Genomic DNA, 20,337 nt, shown 5'->3' on the forward strand with positions numbered 1-20,337 from the left:
CAGGACACAGCACACAACTGGCCTCGCTGATGGAAAACCTTCTTCTGGCTACTGACAGCAAACCTACTTCTCAGTTGATTCTGCTAGACTCCACTGAGGGGGCCCACATTCCCTACCACCAAAACCCTGACCACAGGGAGTCCCACGTGACTCAGTGCTCTCTCCCATCCTAGCCAAGATCCACATAAGAGACTGGAGATTGACACCTCTTCTCTGCTGATACAGTCTACACCAATGCAGGCTATCCCAGTGCTGGGAAGAAAGCAGCTGATGGATAAAACACAGTGGCCAGCTCAATCTGGGAAAGGCAGAAGTGGTGCTGATAGTAGAAAAGTGGAAACATTTTGAGGAAATTGGCAATGACTGAGGGCATCAGACCACAGATGGTAAAGGTGGTGCAAAACCTTGGAGTCTTGCTAGTCTAAGCCCCCCCTTCCTGGATAAGCAGATTGCTGCAGCAGAGGGGAACAGATAATTTTCGCCTGGCCAAGGGGCTTCACCCAATCCTTTCACAGGATGATTTAGCTCAGTGGATCTCAACCAGGGGGCTGGGGGCAGGTTTCAGGGGGTCTGCCAAGCGTGGCTGGCATTAGACTTGCTAGGGCCCAGGGCAGAAAGCCAAAGCCCCATGGTGCAGGACTGCAGCCCATGGCCCTGAGCCCCTCCACCGAAGGTTGAAGCTGAAGCCTGAACAACTTAGCTTTGCGGTGGCCCCTGTGTCATGAGGCTCTGGGCAACTGCCCTGCTTGCTACCCTTTAATGCCGGTCCTGGCTTTTATATGCAGAAAAACAGGGTGTGGCACAGCTGGGCTGGGGAGTTTTTATAGCGGGGGGGGGGCTCAGTAAGGAAAAAGCTGAGAACCCCGATTTAGCTGCTCTTTTGCTGTGTTTGCACCAGGCCTAGCACGGGGGGGGGGGCTGCTCCTTGACTAGGGCTCTTGGGCTCTGTGGTAAAACCGGCAGTATTGTAGCTCACCTACCTGTGCAACAAGGCTGCTTATAGCATTAGCAATAAAGGCTGAGGTGGACACTGGGTTGGACTCCAGGCCCAGTTCATTTCAGAGCAGAGCTCAGCTGCTGCTCCCAGTGAACTGGGGCTTGATTAGGTCAGAGATCAGCTCAGGCTTCACAACGCCCCAGGACAGCTGTGCTTCCCGAGGTCAGGCTTGGGGAACAAAGTATTCTCAGTGGCAGGAGCTCATTCTCCAAAGAGATCAGACTGAGCCTAAGCTAAGGGGTAAAGCTGCAGCACCTTTGTCCTAGCACCAGATGGAGAGAGGAAAATCCCCGGTTTCTTTGGGGTTTTTGTCCACGTTAGTTTTGTGCAGCGCTTAGGCTCCGGTGGGACAGAAAATCTCTAGGGTGGAAAGTTTTCCTTTTTAACACATTTAATAATCTTGTCACAGCCTCTTGCCCAAATGTGTCTTCTCTTGGGAAGCTGTACAGGCCGGAGCCCGTAGGACAGGGGACTGGTGTTAAATCATAGCTAGGGTAGGGACTGTAAAGGGAGCTAGGGTAGGGACTGTAAAGGGAGCTGCCCTAGAGATGAGTTGGGGATCCCTCGCTGACGACATGGGGAGGGACCTGTCCCACGTTGCTCCCTAGCAGCACCAACCAGCTAGTCACTGGGCTCCAGGCCATCCCGCGGGATCCAGGGGCCGGTAACTGGCCAGGGGAATATGACCTGTCGAGGGGGGACAGGGGGTTGTAGGAGAGGGGCTGTCTGTTAGAATGGGACCGTGTTCTTCACCCGGGGAATGGAGGGGCCCCAGGGGAAGAGTCTGAGCCCTTGGCAAGCGGCCGCGCCCCTCCCGGGTGCGATTGTGACACGGCCGGGGGCGCAGCTCGTGGCCCCGCGGCCCCGGCCCAGCGGCGGGCGGCCATGGAGCGGCAGGAGCAGGCGGGGCCGGCGGGCGCCGCCGAGCCCGGGGAGAGCCCGGACGCGCAGTTCCAGGCCGTGGTGCAGCGGACGCAGGTGCTGCTGCTGGCCGGCGAGACGTGGGAGGCGGACCGCGCCCGGGCCGCGCTCAGCTCCTTCGCCCACGAGGTGCTGCCCGTGGCCCGCCGCTCCGCCAGCCCCGCGCCGCCCAGCGCGCCGCCGGCCGGGCAGCTCGTCTTCTTCCTGTGCCGCGCCCCGTCGCTGCGGGGCCGGGCCGAGCGGCTGCGGGAGGTGCTGCGGGGCGTGCGGGAGCAGAGCCGCGGCGCGCCCGCCGCCCTGGTCGGGGTGATCGTGCAGCCCCGGCCGGAGGAGGAGGCGGAGGCGCGGCGCCGCCTGGAGGAGCTGCTCCTCGAGGTCTTCCAGCCGCCGGCGTCGGGGCCGGGCGCCGCGCCGCGGGTCGAGGTGCACACGGCCGTGTTCCGCCCCGGCCGGCCCGAGGGGGCCCTGGAGGTCAAGAAAGCCGCTTGCGAGGCCCTGAGGGAAGAGCCAGGTGCGGCGGGAGCTCGGCCGGCGGGGGCTCGGGGGGCGGCCGGGGCCGGGCCGGGCCGGGCCTGGCGCGCTGAGGGCGGGGCGGGGACATGGGGCGCGGAGCGGGCGGCCTCTCCCTGGCCGTGCCGCCGAGCCCGGCTCTGAGGCCCCTTTGGGAGGCGCTCTCAGGCCAGCTCTACACATAAAAACTAGACGGGCGTGGCCGTGTGTTGCTCAGGGCCGTGAAAAATGAGATGCCCTGAGCGCCGTCCTGGGGTCAGCCCCACCCCAGTGTAGACAGGGCTGGGTGGAGGGAAGAGTTCACCCATGGACCTCCCTACTGCCCCGGAGAGCTGGATTATCGACACCCATGGAAGAGGCCTTTAGGGGGCGTAGGAAGCATCTACGCTCTGGTGCCCCGGTGGCCCAGCTGCAGCGTGGCAGCTGTGGCCCGGTAGCAGCGGAAGTGTAGACATGCCCTTAGGTGGAAGGTGCTGGGGAGGGCGGAGTATTGTCACTGTAGCCAATTTCATCTTCAGAGAAAGCTCTGATTCCCCAAGACCTCTGTCTCCTAGCGACAAAGAGCGACTGTGATCCAGGGCTGAGGGACGTGCTCGAGACTTGTGCCAGTGGAACCTGGACACGGAACTGAAAATCCCACTGGACTTACTGCCCCATCGCTGCTCTCTGCTGGCACCCCGTAGTCTCTCAGTAGGGCTGCCTGGCAGGATCTGCTGTTTGTTTCTTTCCCCACCGTGTAGCAGCCAAGAGCTCAGCCAGGCTGAATCTCTGGGATGCTGCGATTCCTCGAACAAGGGCCGGTTTTCATTGGGTAATCGAATCGTATTTCGGCTTGAGTCTGAAGCGCCAAGGTAGCTGACGTGATGCTGAGTGATCAGTGTAGACTAGAACAGGTAGTTCAGTATCCTGTCATCTTGTCGTGGCTGTACGCCACGAAGAGCGAGGTTAACTAACCCCCCACCACCTGACAAGCTGCTGAACACAACTTGGCCTCCTTGTCTGTGCTGCCCACTGCCATGCTCAGCATTTTACCTAGTTCGATTGCTACAATGGTGTGTGAACCGAGTGACGCTTCCTAGTGATGACAAACCCTGAGGGAGTGTGATGGGTAGAGGAGAAGGATGTGGCCAGTGGGTCCATGGACGGCATGTATCTATCGGCCTATGAGGGGAAGCAGGTCCTTGGCTTCTACTCTTGCCCCATGCCCTGATGTAGGGACCATTCAGGAGATGTATGAGGAATCTGTTCCTGAGACCTGAAGAACGGCTCTATGTAATCTTCAAAACTTGTCTCGCTCCCCAGCAGAAGTTGGTCCACTAAAAGCTATTCCCTTACCTTTCATTGTCCGTCTCAGACCATGAGAATGTGGCTGCGCTAGAGCCTGTTTACTCAGACTGTGTCCTTTGTGTAGGAATGTCACCATTATTAGGAGGTGGCCCTGGCTTCATCAGCTCCCTGTTTAATACGCTCTGCATGTTTAATAAATGGAGAGTTTATCCCTTTCCCTAGGTCATGAGTGAAGATGTCAAATAAATTGGGCAAAACACCTATGCCTCGTCCACTGCCATAAACAAGAACTCCTAACTAAATACTGTCCCTTTTATTTGCACTCTTTGTCCACGATCCTTCAGGCAGTGTTTGGTTTGATTTCCAGACAGTGATGAGATTGTGGTGTTAGAGATTACTCAGACAGCCATTGTAAAGTTGGAGGAAGGTCATTGGACTATTCCCATGAACTTGATTTCAAGATTCAAGCCAAATTCTGCTGTTCCAGCCTCCAAATACGTGAATTATTCAAGTTTGTATGTAGAACTGTGCCTGAAATTTATGATGAAATTGCAATTTCTTTTTACAATTCTGTGATTTTTATTGATTTTTTTAGCCCAGTTATCCCACAATTATTGGGATTTACCAGTATTGTGACCAACTCTCATTCTTAGAGAGTGGGACTGCACAGACAATCCCCTTACTAATTAATTTGTGCACATTAATGTGCAAAGGCTGCCTGCATGCTAGCATGCAGGGTCTGAAGATCTGCATCTTCCACTCACCGTGGAGTTGATCTTCCTCCTCCATCTGCCAATCTCCCTGAAAGTACCTGCACCAGAGGCCGTTATGGATCCACAACAAGCAGTGCGCCCATGGCCGACTGTTGGCCATCGCCCTTGACCCTAGTGCGAATTTGTAAGTATGAAAGTGCTGCCCAAACCAATCACAAGGAAAGGACCTGTGAATAGGGTTGCCACATGTCCAGTGTTCGACTGGAACACCCAGTCAAAAAGGGACCCTGGTGGCTCTGGTCAGCACTGCTGACCAGGCTGTTAAAAGTCTGGTTGGCAGCGCAGGAGGGCTGTAGGCTCCCTGCCCAGCTCCGTGGGGCTCCTGGAAGCGGCCAGCATGTTCAGCTCATTGGTGGAGAGGGGGCTATAGGGGCTTTGCGCGCTGCCCCAGCCCCGAGCGTTGGCTGGGAACCACAAGTGATGGAGGGAGGGGGAATGGTGTCTGCGGGAGTGGGGCCTAGTAGAAGGGGTGGAGCAGGTTTGAGGCCTTGGGGAAGGAGCAGGGGGTGGGGCAAGGTTGTATGGTTTTCTGCAATTAGAAAGTTGGCAACCCTACCTGTGAATAGGAGAATGTTCGGTGCAGTACAGACAGCCACCTCCTGCCTTCCTGCTGCAGAAGCAGGAAGGGGTGGAGCTCATGGTACCAATGAAGGCTGCTCTCTTCATAACCTGCCTGACTGCAGCAAGGAGGACGAGCTGCCTCATCAGCCCTGAGCCACAGAAACGTTGCTGGCTTCAACATTTTGTGGCTGACTGACACGAGCAAACTGCCTGGCGTTGTACTGTGTCATCTTTATGTTCACATGGGTTCACTTGGGGCAGGTCTGTCATTCTGTTCTGGGTTTGGCAGCTACCAGCCCAGTGGGACGTGGGTCTTTAATTCTAGCCCCTAGGTGTTATTGCAATACAAATAACTAATAATGCCAAGCCTTGCAGAGTGGGAAGCATTCTGCTGTCCTTGTATTTGACACCATAAGTGTTCACAGCAAGATGCACTGACCGGTTGATAAATTGGATGTAACTTTGAATCCTAGTGGAGGCGAAGAACAAAAGGCCCCATGTGTGCAGGAGGTTGGGGTTTGGGACAAGGGCTAGTCACTTATCACAGTAGTATCTGAGCTCCTTTCAGTTGCACATTAAACCACATGACCTACATCTATCACATGTCCATTCTCTCATCCCCTGTCAGGGAGAAGGGTGTGTAGTAGTGGGCTTTAGTTTGGAGTTTTTGTATTACTAAATATATACCCATGTGGCTAGACGTTGACGTTAGAGAAGGCAAAGTCAAAGACATTTTCCTTGTACTGTGAGCAGAAGGTGGAGAGGGCTGGGGTGGTCCTTAGTTCCTGGAAAAGTTCATTCCACAGCCTCGGACCAGCCCCTGAGAGAGCTCCATCTCCCGCTCAGGCAAGCTTTACCCTTATTGTAGAGAGCTCCATTGGGCCAGAGGGGTAGAGTGGTCCATGGAGGCTCTATTGGGTGCTTGGGGAAGCAATAGGAGGAAGTGGAGAGGCTTATGTCAGCTCTGCTGATTGAGGGAGTGTGTCTGTCATTTGTGAACTGAGGTCATAACTTAAGAGGCCATGTTAGAGCTTTGGCTGCTAATGGATTCCCAGGGAGCTGCTGTGCTAAGAGTGTTTCTTCCAACTATGCCTGGCAAGATGTGGGTGAGCATTTCTTTTGGATGAAGAGACCACGGCCATTATCTGTACCTTTGTGATCTCTAGATTAGGCTGCTGTAACATGCTCTTTGTGGGGCTGCCTCCTAAGGAAACGTGGAAACTGAAACTGGTGCTGCCAGATTGTTTGCAGTGGAGCTTCAGACCAAGGGGAAAGAACACTAAGCTCTGGGTTCTCAACAGGCTGCTCAATGCTTTACACATGCAGATTGAGGAGCTGGTTTTCAGCTCTAAAGCTCTGAGTGGTTTTGAACCCAGTTACCTGAGACTTCTTTCCTCATGTGATCACGATGGCGTTGCAATCAATAGCCAACCTGCAGCAGGAGTTCCTTGGCTTTTGATGTGGGCAGGTGGCTGGCAGGGCATGCTCAGCAAGGGCTCCTTGACTCTGGAGATTGCTTCTCCCTTGCTGCACCAGATCCCGACTTTGTTAATCTTTCCCACATGTTGCCAAGCCCCTTCTCTTTCCCCAGGCAGCGAGAAGAAGGGGTGAGCTGAGAGCTCCTGGTCCTGAGACTTTGGGCAGGCTATTAGTTTGGGTGGCAATCTGTGTGGTTCTGTTTGTTGATTATATCTGAGAATGGGAATTGACTGTAAAGGTACAATGGACTTGAGGTGGGGCCTGTCCTTATACACTGAAAAAAAATATATGTATAGAATTTTTTTTTAACAATTTTTCATAACATTTTCTTTGCCAGAAGACGCTGTTTGGGTTTCACGAGCCACCCTCTTCAAAGCCCTGGGGGCGCTCTGTGTGGCGTGCGCTGCTATTGTTGGAAGCCAGTACATGAATACTCACACCTGAGACTGGGGTCCCATCAGGCCTGCTCCCTGCCCACAGGTGGGTGTCCTTTGACTCTACACTGCCAAGTTACATTTAGCCATTAGCAAATGAGTCTGTCCACAGCAACGTCCCATTAGTAAACCCATTTGTCTAACGTAGTCTGTATGCCAGATGGAAGCTGGTTAAGTGACTCGTGCTGTATTCTAAGTAAAATATGCTTAGCAGTTCATTAGATTTTGGCATCCGTAACTAATTACATTTGTTGCATCACTCTTACGGCAGGGACTCTTATACTGCAATATGCTCATGTCACAGGAACACTACCCCAATGCAGGGCCCATTCGTGGCAATAATAGTTTATATGGTCTCTGGCCAGTGCCTTTTATCTGTGGATCTCCAAGCCCTTCACAGCATCCCTGTGGGGTGATAGAAGTAAAACTTTGTTCCGGTTGGAGAGAGGATGTCTCTCTTCCTGTTCTAAGTACCTAGAGCCTGATTCAAGCCCCTTTGAACCACCCAGCTGGCACAGAGGAGCTGAATCTGACCCTGAGGATTCCCTGGGCATAGCATAGCCAACTCAGACACCAAATACCCACAGTCTACCGTGCCCTAGAGGTGATGCCCATGGTGGAGCATGCCCATGCGATACCCAGGTAGTGTAATGTCCTATGTACCATTTATATTGCTGTAAGGGGTAGAGTCCAGTTGGGTCGGGGTTGCATTGTGCTCTTCACTGAACAAACATACAGTACGTGACAGTCCCTGCCCCAAAGACCTTACAAACCACACCTGGTCGGTGGGTCTAAGCTAGAGCAGTACACATGAATCATGAGATTCATGGAGGTGCAGTTTGCTCCCATAAGCAGTACCAAGCGTGTCTTGCTATAAGAGAAAGTTTGTCCCTGGATTTCGAGGGTGGGAAGGTCTTAAATCCACATCATCATTGCCCGGACACGCCAGCCCCCACCTGTGTGGCTTGTAGAAGCAGCCTTGTCATGGGTTCACTTTGCTGCCCTCCAAGAGGTGCCCCGACCTGTTTTTGCTGGAGCTGTGCTGACGTTCTCCTGGCCTCTGTACAAAGTTTGGGGCAGGGGGATTGTTTGTGCCAGATGGAAATGCTCACCCCTGCTTACCAAAGCCAAGAGAGAAATGACTCTCGGGTTGAAAGCAAGGGGGTGCAGGCTGGTACGGAGTACCGGTAAAAAGGAGCCGCCAGTATTGGCCCTACCGTTGACTTTAAAGCGCTTTAAGGGTCCTGCTTAAAGTGCTGCCGCAGCAGCTCTTTACATTCCTGCCCCTTTTGTGCCCCCCCATTGGCGGCCATTACTGGCAGGGCCGCCGATAGGGGGCGCACAAGGGGCAGCGACGACCCGGCAGGGCCGCCGATAGGGGGCGCACAAGGGGCAGCGATGACCCGGCAGGGCCGCCGATAGGGGGCGCACAAGGGGCAGCGACGACCCGGCAGGGCCGCCGATAGGGGGCGCACAAGGGGCAGCGACATTAAAGCAGTGCCGTGGCAGCACTTTAATGTCGTTGCCCCTTTTGCCCCCCCTGGCAGCCCACGGGGGGGAAAGAGGGAAGGAGCAAAAGAAGTAGCTGCCCAGGGCCGCAATTTAAAAGGGCCCAAGGCTCCGGCTGCCGCTGCCACAGCCCTGGGCCCTTTAAATTGCTGCTGGAGCCCCGGGCGACGTGGGCCAGGCAGCGCAGATGAGCTGGCTGGGGGATGCTGATCCCAGCCCCGCCTCTTCCCCCGAGGCCCCGCCCCTTCCAGGGGAGCCGGAGCTGGCCCCGTACCGGTAAGAGCTCCATTTTACTTTCCACCCTGACGACTCTTATACTCAAGCTACGCGAGGGGTTTTCCATGGCTTGGAGAGTAAACCAGTTACAACCAAAATAAAACACGTACTGAAGTGCTTTTTCCCTTCAGGCAAAACATAAGAATTAACATTAGTGACTAGGCAGCTGGCTCCTCTGTAAACGTGTGATGTGTTTTTCTTTAATGGTGTGGTCTGAATCGCTGTCACATAGGGAGTGTACAACCATATGGTTACTAATGCATGCGTGTTACTTACAGCTCACAGCCGCTGTCTCCTAACTTGATGTTTGTGTCCCACCCCCCTTCTTTTTTCTTCAGGCCTCCTCCATCTGGATCTTAACTACCATCCAAAATAAACATCATCATCATGTAATATTTGTGTGTCCATACCTTTACATTTAAAATTAAAACATTTTTCACACTTTAAAACATGAATATGCAGCAGTCACGTTTTAGGTCTTACTCCTCGGAACAAATACGTTTGCTATCAGAAAAATGGAAATATGTTTCAGACTATTCTGATATTTCCACTATTTTTCACTTTTTAAATGTCAATTTTCAGTCCTGTGGTTTTCTCCAATTAGCACACTAGCCAATCTTGATAAATGCGATTACCAGCTTCAACATAAAACAGGGCAGATCAGCTAGACTGGTTCATTAAGTGATCATCGTGTTGTCACTGTGGATCAGGACTGGGGTTACTACGAACGCATCACTGAAAGAAGTACAGCTTTATATTTTGAAGACTAGTTAGTGCAAAAATAAAGTGCGATTTATGCTCACGTGTAAAGATCCAGTTGAATTTTACAGGTGAATAACAAATGAATCTTAACATTTATTAAAATTAGTTTATCACTTCTGAGATCACTTCTGAATATTATTTTAACTAATTGACCTTTTTACCTCTGTTCAGACTCCTCCGTCTGTTATTCCTTCATCAGACATCTCAACATGAGTCAACAGTGCTGGTAGCAAAAAAAGCAAACGCAGTCTTGGGTTGCATTAACAGGGGGATAGCATGCAACATAGACACTCTTTTGTTTTTGCCTGTGGGTGCTTTTGAAGAGGTGTGTGTGTGTGTTTTGGGGTGGGAGGGGGTGCTCTGCAGTTTGGGGCAGTTTTCAGCATATTTATACACTTCTTTCATATTCTAGTGATTGAATGTGTCTGTCATTGGTACCTTTATTTTAATAATGATTAAATTGTTATGAATTACGTAATTACATTATGAATTACAGTATATTAAAATAATTGCAATCAGCTACAAGCTGTCTTCACTAACGTCCCAGTTTAAAAACATTGTCTCACTGTAGCTTTCTGGATGAAGCTGTCAACAATCTTATTTACATCTAGTTCCCGGGTACGATCTACATCAGGGATGGGCAAACATTTTTGGCCCGAAGGCCACACTGGGGTGTGAAACTGTATGGAACGCTGGGTAGAGAAGGCTGTGCCCCCCAAACAGCCTGGCCCCTGCCCCCTATTCGTCCCCTTCCACTTCCCACCCCTTGATTGTTCCCTTCCGAACCCCCGACCCATCCAACCCCCCCTGCTCCTTGTCCCCTGACTGCCCCCTCCTGGGACCCCTCTGCCCCAAACTGCCCTCCCCGGAATCCCACCCCTTATCTAACTCCCCCCTGCTCCCTGTACCCTGACTGCTCCAACCTATCCACACCCCCGCCCCTTGACAGGCCCCCCAGGTCTCCCATGCCCTATCCAACCCTCCCTGTTCCCCAACCCCTGACTGCCCCAGAACCTCTGCCCCATCCAACCGCCCCCAGGCTCCCTGTCCCCTGACTGCCCCCCAGAACTCCCTACCCCTAACCGCCCCCGTCCCCTGAGTGCCCCCCAGGACCCTCCCCCACCGCCACCCCCTTACCATGCTGCTCAGAGTGGCAGGAACTCGCAGTCCCGCTGCCCAACTGCGTGGGAGGAAGAGCAGTGTGGGAGGGGCCGGGGGCGAGCCTCACAGGCCAGGAGCTCAAGGGCTGGGCAGGACAGTCCTGCGGGCCAGATGTGGCCCACTGGCCATAGTTTGCCCACCTCTGGTCTAGATACATGTTAAGGACAGCTACACTATTCAGTTGTGTCTGTCCCATTGATGACTGGAGATCATTTTTAAGACTCCTGAAGCTGGAGAATCAGCATTCTGCGGTTCAGGATGATACAGGCACAGTGAGAAGGATTTTTATACGTTTGCAGTACAGCTTCCAGGGTACTGCAAGTGACTCCAAGATCTCTTTCTTCATGGGTAGCAGCTAATTTAGGCCCCATCATTTTGTATGTATAGTTGGGGTTATATTTTGCCACGTGCATTTAACATTGAATTTCATCCGCCATTTTGTTGCCCACTCACCTAGTTTTGTGAGATCCCTTTGTAACTCTTCGCAGTCTGCCTGGGACTTAACTATCTTGAGTAATTTTGTATCGTCTGCAAATTTTGCCACCTCGCTGTTTACCCCTTTTTCCAGGTCATTTATGAATATGTTGAATAGGACTGGGCCCAGTACAGACCCCTGGGGGACATTACCATTTACCTCTCTCCATTCTGAAAACGGACCATTTCGTCCTACCCTTTGTTTCCTGCCTTTTAACCAGTTACTGATCCACGAGGCGACCTTCCCTCTTACCCCATGGCTGCTCGCTTCGCCTAAGAGTCTTTGGTGATGTGCAATTGCTGCTGCTCCAGGTTGCTGCAGGCTGGGGTGGCTGCAGACACTGGAACTGAGAGCAGGGTGACTGCTGGGCCCGGGCATGGAGAAGGGAGCCACAATACTTAAATGCAGAGAAGACAAAAGCTGGACCTAGGGAGGGGAGGGGAGGGGCAGCTCAGTGGTTTGAGCCTTGGCCTGCAAAACCCAGGGTTCTGAGTTCAATCCTTGAGGGGGCCATTGAGGGATCTGGGGCCAAAAATGGGGATTGGTCCTGCTCTGAGCGGGGGGTTGGACTAGATGACCTCCTGAGGTCCCTTCCAACCCTGAGATTCTATGATCTGGGGGGTGGATGGGATCAAGGAGCCTCTGGGGGATGGGAAAAAGGCTGCAACTGGGAGTTGGGGGAGGGGAAGTGTGGGACTGGCAGTCCAAGGGAAATGGGGGGTACTGTGGGGGAGAGGATGCCAGTCTGATGAGTTTTTTGGGGAGACCTGGGGCTGGCTGGACAAAGAGACTGGGACAAGGAGGATGGAGTCTGAGATTTGAAGAGGAGCCTGGGCAGGACCCTGGAATTGGAAGCCAGTGTGGTGTGGAAATGGGGGTGAAAGGGAAAGATGACTGGGAACGAGGAGCCAGGGATGGGGAGACTAAAACTCGCTGGGCAAGGAGACTGGGCCTGGGATGAGAAGCCTAAGGAGTGGAGACTGAGATGGTGTAGGCAAAAAGAATGGGACTGGAATGAAGACATAGGAGGTGAGTAGGAGACAGGGACAGGTTGGAGGGGATAGGGCAGAAGGGATCAAGCTTGAGGGGTCTGTTACCACAAGAACACTCTCATCCAGAGGCTGAAGTGGAACCCACCATTCCTCTGCTGTCAGCAGTATCTGTGAAACCCACTGCCAAAATCCCATACCCCTCTGGTGCTGGTCCACATAGAGGATGACAGCCTACTACTGCTACCAGTTACTCTGTTATCTCAAGTGGCAGAGTTCTGTGCAGTGGATCTAGAGGTCCCTGCTGATAACCCATGTGGGGGCTGGTATGATGGCACATGGTGGAATTTCTGTTTTTTCATATTGCTTTTTTAAAAAATCTAGGAAATTACACCCACAAACTACATTCAAAGCACATTAAGGTCACAAAGTCATACACTCAAAAGTTAGGAAAGGCCAGAATTAAGGTTGCCAGTGCTGCCTGAATTTGGTCCCCTTGCGTGTATGTACTTGTCATGGAGCCACAAGATCAGTGCTATGCCCCCAGCTTTTGAAGTCTCTTGGAGGAACTCCTTCAGTGTGCCAGACTCCCAAAGGATCTCACTCTTCCTTCAGGGTAGGCCCTGCAGTCTCACTGCCTCCTAGACAGGGGCTACAGGGGCTTCAGCTACAGGGGCTTCAGCACTGCTGCTTCACGCTGAGACCGCTGCCCAGTGAGTCCAACGGAGCCAGACCCTGGCAGACTTGTCCACTCTTCAGGAGCTAATGCTCCCCAGCCAGGATTTATAGTGCTGCCGGTTTTCAAAGCCGAGTAGGATTTATTCGTCATAGAAGGGTAGGACTGGAAGGGACCCCAAGAGGTAGTCTAGTCCAGTCCCCTGCACTCAAGGCAGGATTAAGTATTATCTAGACCATCCCTGACAGGTGTTTGTCCAACCTGCTCTTAAAAATCTCCAATGATGGAGATTCCACAACCTCCCTAGGCAATTTATTCCAGTGCTTAACCACCCTGACAGGAAGTTTTCCTGATGTCCAACCTAAACCTTCCTTGATGCAATTTAAACCCATTGCTTTTATCCTCAAAGGTTAAGAAGAACAATTTTTCTCCTTCCTCCTTGTAACAACATTTTATGTACTTGAAACTTACCATGTCGTCTCCCCCCTCTGCCCCCCCTTCTCTTCTCCAGACTAAACAAACCCATTTTCTTTCAATCTTCCCTCATAGGTCATGTTTTCTAGACCTTTAATAATTTTTGTTGCTCTTCTCTGGACTCTCTCCAATTTGTCCACATCTTTCCTGAAATGTGACACCCAGAACTGGACACAGTACTCCAGCTGAGGCCTAATCAGCATGGAGTAGAGCAGAAGAATTACTTTTTGTGTCTTGCTTACAACACTCCTGCTAATACATCCCAGAATGATGTTTGCTTTTTTTGCCACAGTGTTACACTGTTGACTCATATTTAGCTTGTGATCCACTATGACCCCCAGATCTCTTTCCACAGTACTCCTTCCTAGGCAGTCATTTCCCATTTTCTATGTGTGGAACTGATTGTTCTTTCCTAAGTGGAGTACTTTGTATTTGTCCTTATTGAATGTCATCCTATTTACTTCAGACCATTTCTCCAGTTTGCCCAGATCATTTTGAATTTTAGTCCTGTCCTCCAAAGCACTTGCAACCCCTCCCAGCATGGTATCATCTGCAAACTTTATAAGTGTACTTTCTATGCAATTATCCAAATCATTGAAGATACTGACCAGAACCAGACCCAGGACCAATCCCTGCAGGACCCCTCTCGATATGCCCTTCCAGCTTATCTGTGAACCACTCTCTGGGAACAGTTTTCTAACCAGTTATACACCCACATTATAGTAGCTCCATCTAGGCTATATTTCCCTAGTTTATTTATGAGAAGGGCAATGCAAGACAGTAACAAAAGCTTTACTAAAGTCAAGATATACCACATCTATGGCTTCCCCCTCTTCAGGAGGCTTGTTACCCTGTCAAAGAAAGTTATTAGGTTGGTTTGACATGATTTGTTCTTGACAAATCCATGCTGACGGTTACTTATCACCTTATTATCTTCTAGGAGTTTGAAAATTGATTTGATTATTTGCTCCATTATCTTTCCGGGTACAGAAGTTAAGCTGACTGGTCTGTAATTCCCCAAGTTGTCCTTATTCCCCTTTTTATAGATGGGCACTAGATTTGCCCTCTTCCATTCCCTTGGGATCTCTCCCATCTTCCGTGAGTTTTCAAAGATAATCGCTAATGGCTCAGCTTTCTCCTCAGTCAGCTCCTTGAGTATTCTAGGATGTATTTCATCAGGCCCTGGTGACTTGAAGACCTCTAACTTGTCTCTAGTTCTTTCCCTATTTTAACCTCAGAGGCTACCTCATTTTCATTGGCATTCACTCTGTTAGGTGTCTGATTCCTGCTAAACTTTTTGGTGAAAACTGAAACAAAAAAGTCATTTTGCACCTCTGCCATTTCCACATTTTCTGTTACTGTTTTCCCCCCACCCCTCATTTAGTAATTGGCCCACCCTGTCCTTAGTCTTCCTCTTGCTTCTAATGTAGTTGTAGAATATTTTCTTGTTACCCTTAGCTTAATCTCATTTTGTGCCTTGGCTTTGCTAATTTTGTCTCTGTGTGCTTGTGTTGTTTGTTTATATTCATCCTTTGTAATTTGACCCATTTCCCTCTTTTTGTAGGACTCTTTTTTGAGCTTTAAATAATTGAAGATTGCCTGGTGGTCTCTTGCCAGACTTCCTATCTTTCCTACACAGTGAAATAGTTTGCTCTTGTGCCCTTCACAATTTGACCTGAACTGTTTCTATAACTCATCTGTATCATCATCATCATCATCACTAAAGCAGGGGGATCAAACTCATTCACTGATGAGGACCAGATGACCCTTTCACGTAGGGTTAGTAGACTGTATTTTCTGCACACATTTCATGCTTGATCATTGTCTGTTCTCCACTGCAACCCCTTCCACATCTAAATCCCTTCTGCCCTTCATACAGAGGCATGTCAATTAGGCTCAGCCTGTGTCCTGCTGCATCGATCCCTCTAGCCAGTTTCACATTGCAGCTGGCTCTGTGCAAGCTAGCGAGATACTGGGATGTTGCTCTGGCTGCGGCTGTGCTTACCATAATCGAAAGAGATGGGGGATATTTTCAAGTGTCCAAAGGTTTTATAAGCAACAGAATAAACAGGCTTTTAAAAATGCTAATTATTATTACATAGTGGCTCTTGTAAACAAGCCAGACCCTTAAACTTTGATCGTTAACTAGCAGATGTATCTGAAGCACAAGGTCTGTTTGTTTTTTATAATGCAATTTGCATGGATATCTGAGGCTATTGCTAGGAGCCGAACCATGGAGTCTCGGTGTTCTGGTCATGGGCAAGCACAGTCTTTTTATGATTAACTTTCATTAAACCAGCAGAGAGTCCGGTGGCACCTTAGAGACTAACAGACATATGGGAGCAGACGCTTCCGTGGGTGAATACCCACTTCCTCGGATGCACGTAGTGGAAATTTCCAGAGGCAGATATAAATATGCAAGCAAGAATCAGGCTAAGGATAACGAGGTTAGTTCCATCAGGGAGGATGAGGCCCTCTTTGAGCAGTTGAGGTGTGAACACCACGGGAGGAGACGCTGTTTTTGTCGTTGGCGAGCCAGTCACAGTCTGTGTTTAATCCTGAGCTGATGGTGTCCAATTTGCAAATGAACTGAAGCTCAGCAGTTTCTCTTTGAAGTCTGGTCCTGAAGTTTTTCTGCTGCAGGGCGGCTGCCTTTAAATCTGCTATTGTGTGTCCAGGGAGGTTGAAGTGTTCTCCTACAGGTTTTTGTATATTGCTGACTATTCCTAGTATCTGATTTGTGTCCATTTGTCCTTTTACGTAGGGACTGTCCAGTTTGGCCGATGTCCATAGCAGAGGGGCATTGCTGGCACATGATGGAGTAGATTACATTGGTGGACATGCAGGTGAATGAACCGGTGACGGTGTGGCGGATCTGGTTAGGTCCTGTGATGGTGTCGCCGGTGTAGATATGTGGGCAGAGTTGGCATCGAGGTTTGTTGCATGGTGTTAGAGTTAGCGTTAGAGTTACTATGGTGCGGTGTGTCGTTGCTGGTGAGAATATGCTTCAGGTTGGCGGGTTGTCTGTGGGCAAGGACTGGCCTGCGTCCCAAGGCCTGTGAAAGTGGGGGTGTCACGGAGTGTGGGGGAGTCCAGGCCCTGCACCCCTCTTCCTGGGATCCACTGAGACTCTCAGCCAGCCAGTAAAACAGAAGGTTTATGGGACAACAGGAACACAGTCCACAACAGAGCTTGTGGGTACAACCAGGACCCCTCAATCACGTCCTTCTGGGGGAGCAGGGAGCTTAGACCCCAGCCCTGGGGTTCCCTGCGTTCCTCCACCCAGCCCCAAACTGAAAACTAAACCCACCCAGCAGGTTCCCTGCTGCAGTCCCGGGCAGAGGTGTTACCTCCCCCTCCCCCTCCTGGCTCAGGTGACAGGCTCTCAGGTCTCCCATCCCCAGGGCACATTCCCAGGTCAACACTCCCCTCTCCCTGCTGCGTCATATCGCCACATCTCTCCCCCCTTCGAGACTGAACTGAGCGGGGTCACTGTGACCAGTGACCTGGGGAAGTTCGGGGCCCCCTCTCCGGGACAGCACATCCGCTATCATGTTGGCACTTCCTTTCACATGGACCACCTCCATGTCGTAATCCTGCAGGAGCAGGCTCCATCTCAGGAGTTTGGCGTTGGCTCCTTTCATCTGGTGCAGCCAGGTCAGGGGAGAGTGGTCGGTGTAGACGGTGAAGTGTCACCCGAAGAGATAGGGCTCTAGTTTCTTGAGGGCCCACACCATGGCCAGGCACTCCTTCTCGATGGCCGCGTAGTGTTGCTCCCGGGGTAGCAACTTCTTGCTCAGGTACACGATGGGGTGTGTCTCCCCCTTTTCATCCTCCTGCATTAACACTGCCCCCAGTCCCGTGTCGGAGGCGTCGGTGAACACCACAAAGGGCTTGTCAAAGTCTGGGTTTGCCAGGACTGGGCCACTGACCAGAGCCTCCTTCAGCGCCCGGAAAGCCTCCTGGCACTGCTCGGTCCAGACCACCTTGTCTGGCTTCCCCTTCTTGCATAGCTCGGTGATGGGGGTGGCTATGGCGCTAAAGTGGGGCACAAATCTTCGGTAGTATCCTGCCATCCCAATAAAGGCTTGGACCTGCTTTTTAGTGTGGGGAGCGGGCCAGTCTCTGATCACCTCCACCTTGGCTGGTTCTGGCTTTAGGCAGCCGCTCCCCACCCGATGGCCCAGGTAAGATACTTCCGCCATCCCCACCTTGCACTTCTCTGCTTTTACAGTCAGCCCAGCCCCCTGGAGTCGGTCCAGCACTTGTCTAACCTGGGACACGTGGTCCTCCCAGGTCTGGCTAAAGACACAGATGTCATCAATATACGCCACGGCAAAACTCTCCATCCCCCTCAGTAGCTGGTCCACTAGGCGCTGGAAGGTGGCCGGCGCTCCCTTCAGGCCGAAAGGCAGGGTCAGGAACTCATAGAGCCCCAGAGGGGTGATAAAGGCCGATTTCAGTCGGGCATCTGCATCCAGTGGCACTTGCCAGTAGCTCTTTGTAAGGTCCATGGTGGTAAGATACTGAGCTCCTCCCAGCTTGTCTAGGAGCTCGTCCAGCCTTGGTCTGTCAAGACTTCCTTGGGGAACCCCACTCGGCTGAAAATGGTCAGGAGCACATCTGCCACGGTGTCGGCTTCAATGGAAGCTAAGGGCACTGCCTCGGGGTAGCGGGTGGCAAAATCTACCACCACCAGAATGTATTTCTTCCCCGACCGGGTCGTCTTGCTGAGAGGCCCCACGATGTCCATGGCCACCTTCTGGAAAGGCTCCTCTATGATGGGCAAAGGTCTCAAAGCCGCTTTCCCCTTGTCCCGGGCCTTCCCCACCCTCTGACAGGGGTCACAGGATCGGCAATACTGCCGGTCCGTGGTAAAGACCCCGGGCCAGTAAAAGTTCTGTAGCAACCTCTGCCGGGTGCGCCGGATTCCCTGGTGCCCTGCGAGGGGGATGTCATGGGCCAGGTACAGTAGCTTGCGGCGATACTTCTGGGGGACCACCAGCTGCCTCCTGATCCCACAGGACTCTACTTCCCCTGGGGGAGCCCATTCTCGGTACAGGAACCCCTTCTCCCACAGGAACCTCTCCTGGCAGCCTCTCCTCATGGTCCGTACCACCCTGAGGTCAGCCAGGTCCCTGAGCTTCCGCAAGGAGGGATCTTTCCTCAACTCGGCCTGGAACTCAGCGGCTGGGGAAGGGACGGGGCCCGGTTCCCCCTCAGTGGCCAGGTCTGAGGCCTCAGCCTCTCTGAGCCGTGCCCCTCAGCGCTCCCTCCCCCCCAGGGAAGGGTCCTGCGCCTCCGGTGTGGTACCCTCCCCAAGGTCAGGGCGCAGTGCCCCTCGCCGGCTCTGGCTACGCGTCACAACCAGGGCGGTCTGGGGCTTGCTTGGCCAGTCCTCTAGGTCTCCCCCCATCAAAACTTCAGTGGGCAAATGGTGGTGTACCCCCACATCCTTGGGGCCCTCCTTGGCCCCCCATTTCAGTTGTACCCTTGCCACAGGCACCTTAAATGGGGTCCCGCCCACCCCTGTCCGGGTCAGGTAGGTGTTGGGCACCACCCAATCTGGGGCCACCACCTCAGGCCGGGCCAGCGTCACCTCCGCGCCCGTATCCCAGTATCCATTGACCTTCCTCCCATCCACCTCCAGGGGAACAAGGCACTCTCTCTGGAGGGACAGCCCCGCGCCCACCCTGTAAACCGAGCACCCTGAGTCCAGAGCCTCCAGCCCTCTGGCGGAGCTGGCCTGGGGTACTCTTCCCTCCTGAGCAGGTGGTAAACTGGTAGGCCCCCTTTCCTGGGTCGTCTGCCCCTCGTCCAGCTGGGTCCCTACCCAGTTAACCCTGGGTAGGTTGGGTCTGCTCAGTCTGTCCCTGAGCCAGGGGCACTGGGTCCGTACGTGGCCTCTCTGGCCACAGTGATAGCAGCTCAGGTCACGTTGGTCCCCTCAAGCAGGTCGGAGGGGCCCGACGCCAGGCGTTCCCCTTTGGAGGGGGTTCTCCCTATTTCCCCGCTGGGAGTCCCCCTGGTGACTCTCTCTCTGCATCAGGGGGGGCCTGTTCGTTTGGGACTCCTCCCTGCTACGCCCTGACCGACTGTTCACAAACTCGTCATCAGCTGCCCTGCGTGCTGGGGGTTCTCGAGCTTTTTGTCCACCAACCACAGCCTCAGGTCGGAAGGGCACTGTTCATACAGTTGCTCCAGTACGATTAGGTCAAGCAGGTCCTCTTTAGCTTGGGCCCCAGCTGTCCACTTGCGGGCATATCCCTGCATCCGGTTAATCTTCATTAATGATCTGGAGGATGGTGTGGATTGCACCCTCAGCAAGTTTGCAGATGACACTAAACTGGGAGGAGAGGTAGATACGCTGGAGGGTAGGGATAGGATACAGAGGGCCCTAGACAAATTAGAGGATTGGGCCAAAAGAAATCTGATGAGCTTCAACAAGGACAAGTGCGGAGTCCTGCACTTAGGACGGAAGAACCCCATGCACCGCTACAGACTAGGGACCGAATGGCTCGGCAGCAGTTCTTCAGAAAAGGACCTAGGGGTTACAGTGGACGAGAAGCTGGATATGAGTCAACAGTGTGCCCTTGTTGCCAAGAAGGCCAATGGCATTTTGGGATGTATACGTAGGGACATTGCCAGCAGATCGAGGGACGTGATCGTTGCCCTCTATTCAACATTGGTGAGGCCTCATCTGGAGTACTGTGTCCAGTTTTGGGCCCCACACTACAAGAAGGGTGTGGAAAAATTGGAAAGAGTCCAGCGGAGGGCAGCAAAAATGATTAGGGGACTGGAACACATGACTTATGAGGAGAAGCTGAGAGAACTGGGATTGTTTAGTCTGTGGAAGAGAAGAATGAGGGGGGATTTGATAGCTGCTTTCAACTACCTGAAAGGGGGTTCCAAAGAGGATGGCTCTAGACTGTTCTCAGTGGTAGCAGATGACAGAACAAGGAGTAATGGTCTCAAGTTGCAGTGGGGGAGGTTTAGGTTGGATATTAGGAAAAACTTTTTCACTAGGAGGGTGGTGAAACACTGGAATGCGTT

The 20,337-nt window shown here is 52.5% G+C and overlaps 1 protein-coding gene across 1 annotated transcript in view; it reads left to right on the forward strand.

Moving 5' to 3' along the window:
• The first annotated feature begins 1,809 nt into the window (after window positions 1-1,809).
• The window catches only part of LOC311532474 (angiopoietin-related protein 6-like), a 35,684-nt gene continuing 17,156 nt past the window's right edge, over window positions 1,810-20,337 (forward strand). Inside the window, exon 1 of the mRNA XM_084650963.1 lies at window positions 1,810-2,429. Within this exon, the coding sequence (XP_084507089.1) occupies window positions 1,883-2,429 (547 nt within the window). The 5' untranslated portion in view covers window positions 1,810-1,882. The remainder of the gene's footprint in view (window positions 2,430-20,337) is intronic.

Source organism: Lepidochelys olivacea (genome assembly GCF_965140295.1).
Source record: "Lepidochelys olivacea isolate rLepOli2 genome assembly, chromosome: 17".
In the NCBI taxonomy this organism is placed as follows: domain Eukaryota; kingdom Metazoa; phylum Chordata; order Testudines; family Cheloniidae; genus Lepidochelys; species Lepidochelys olivacea.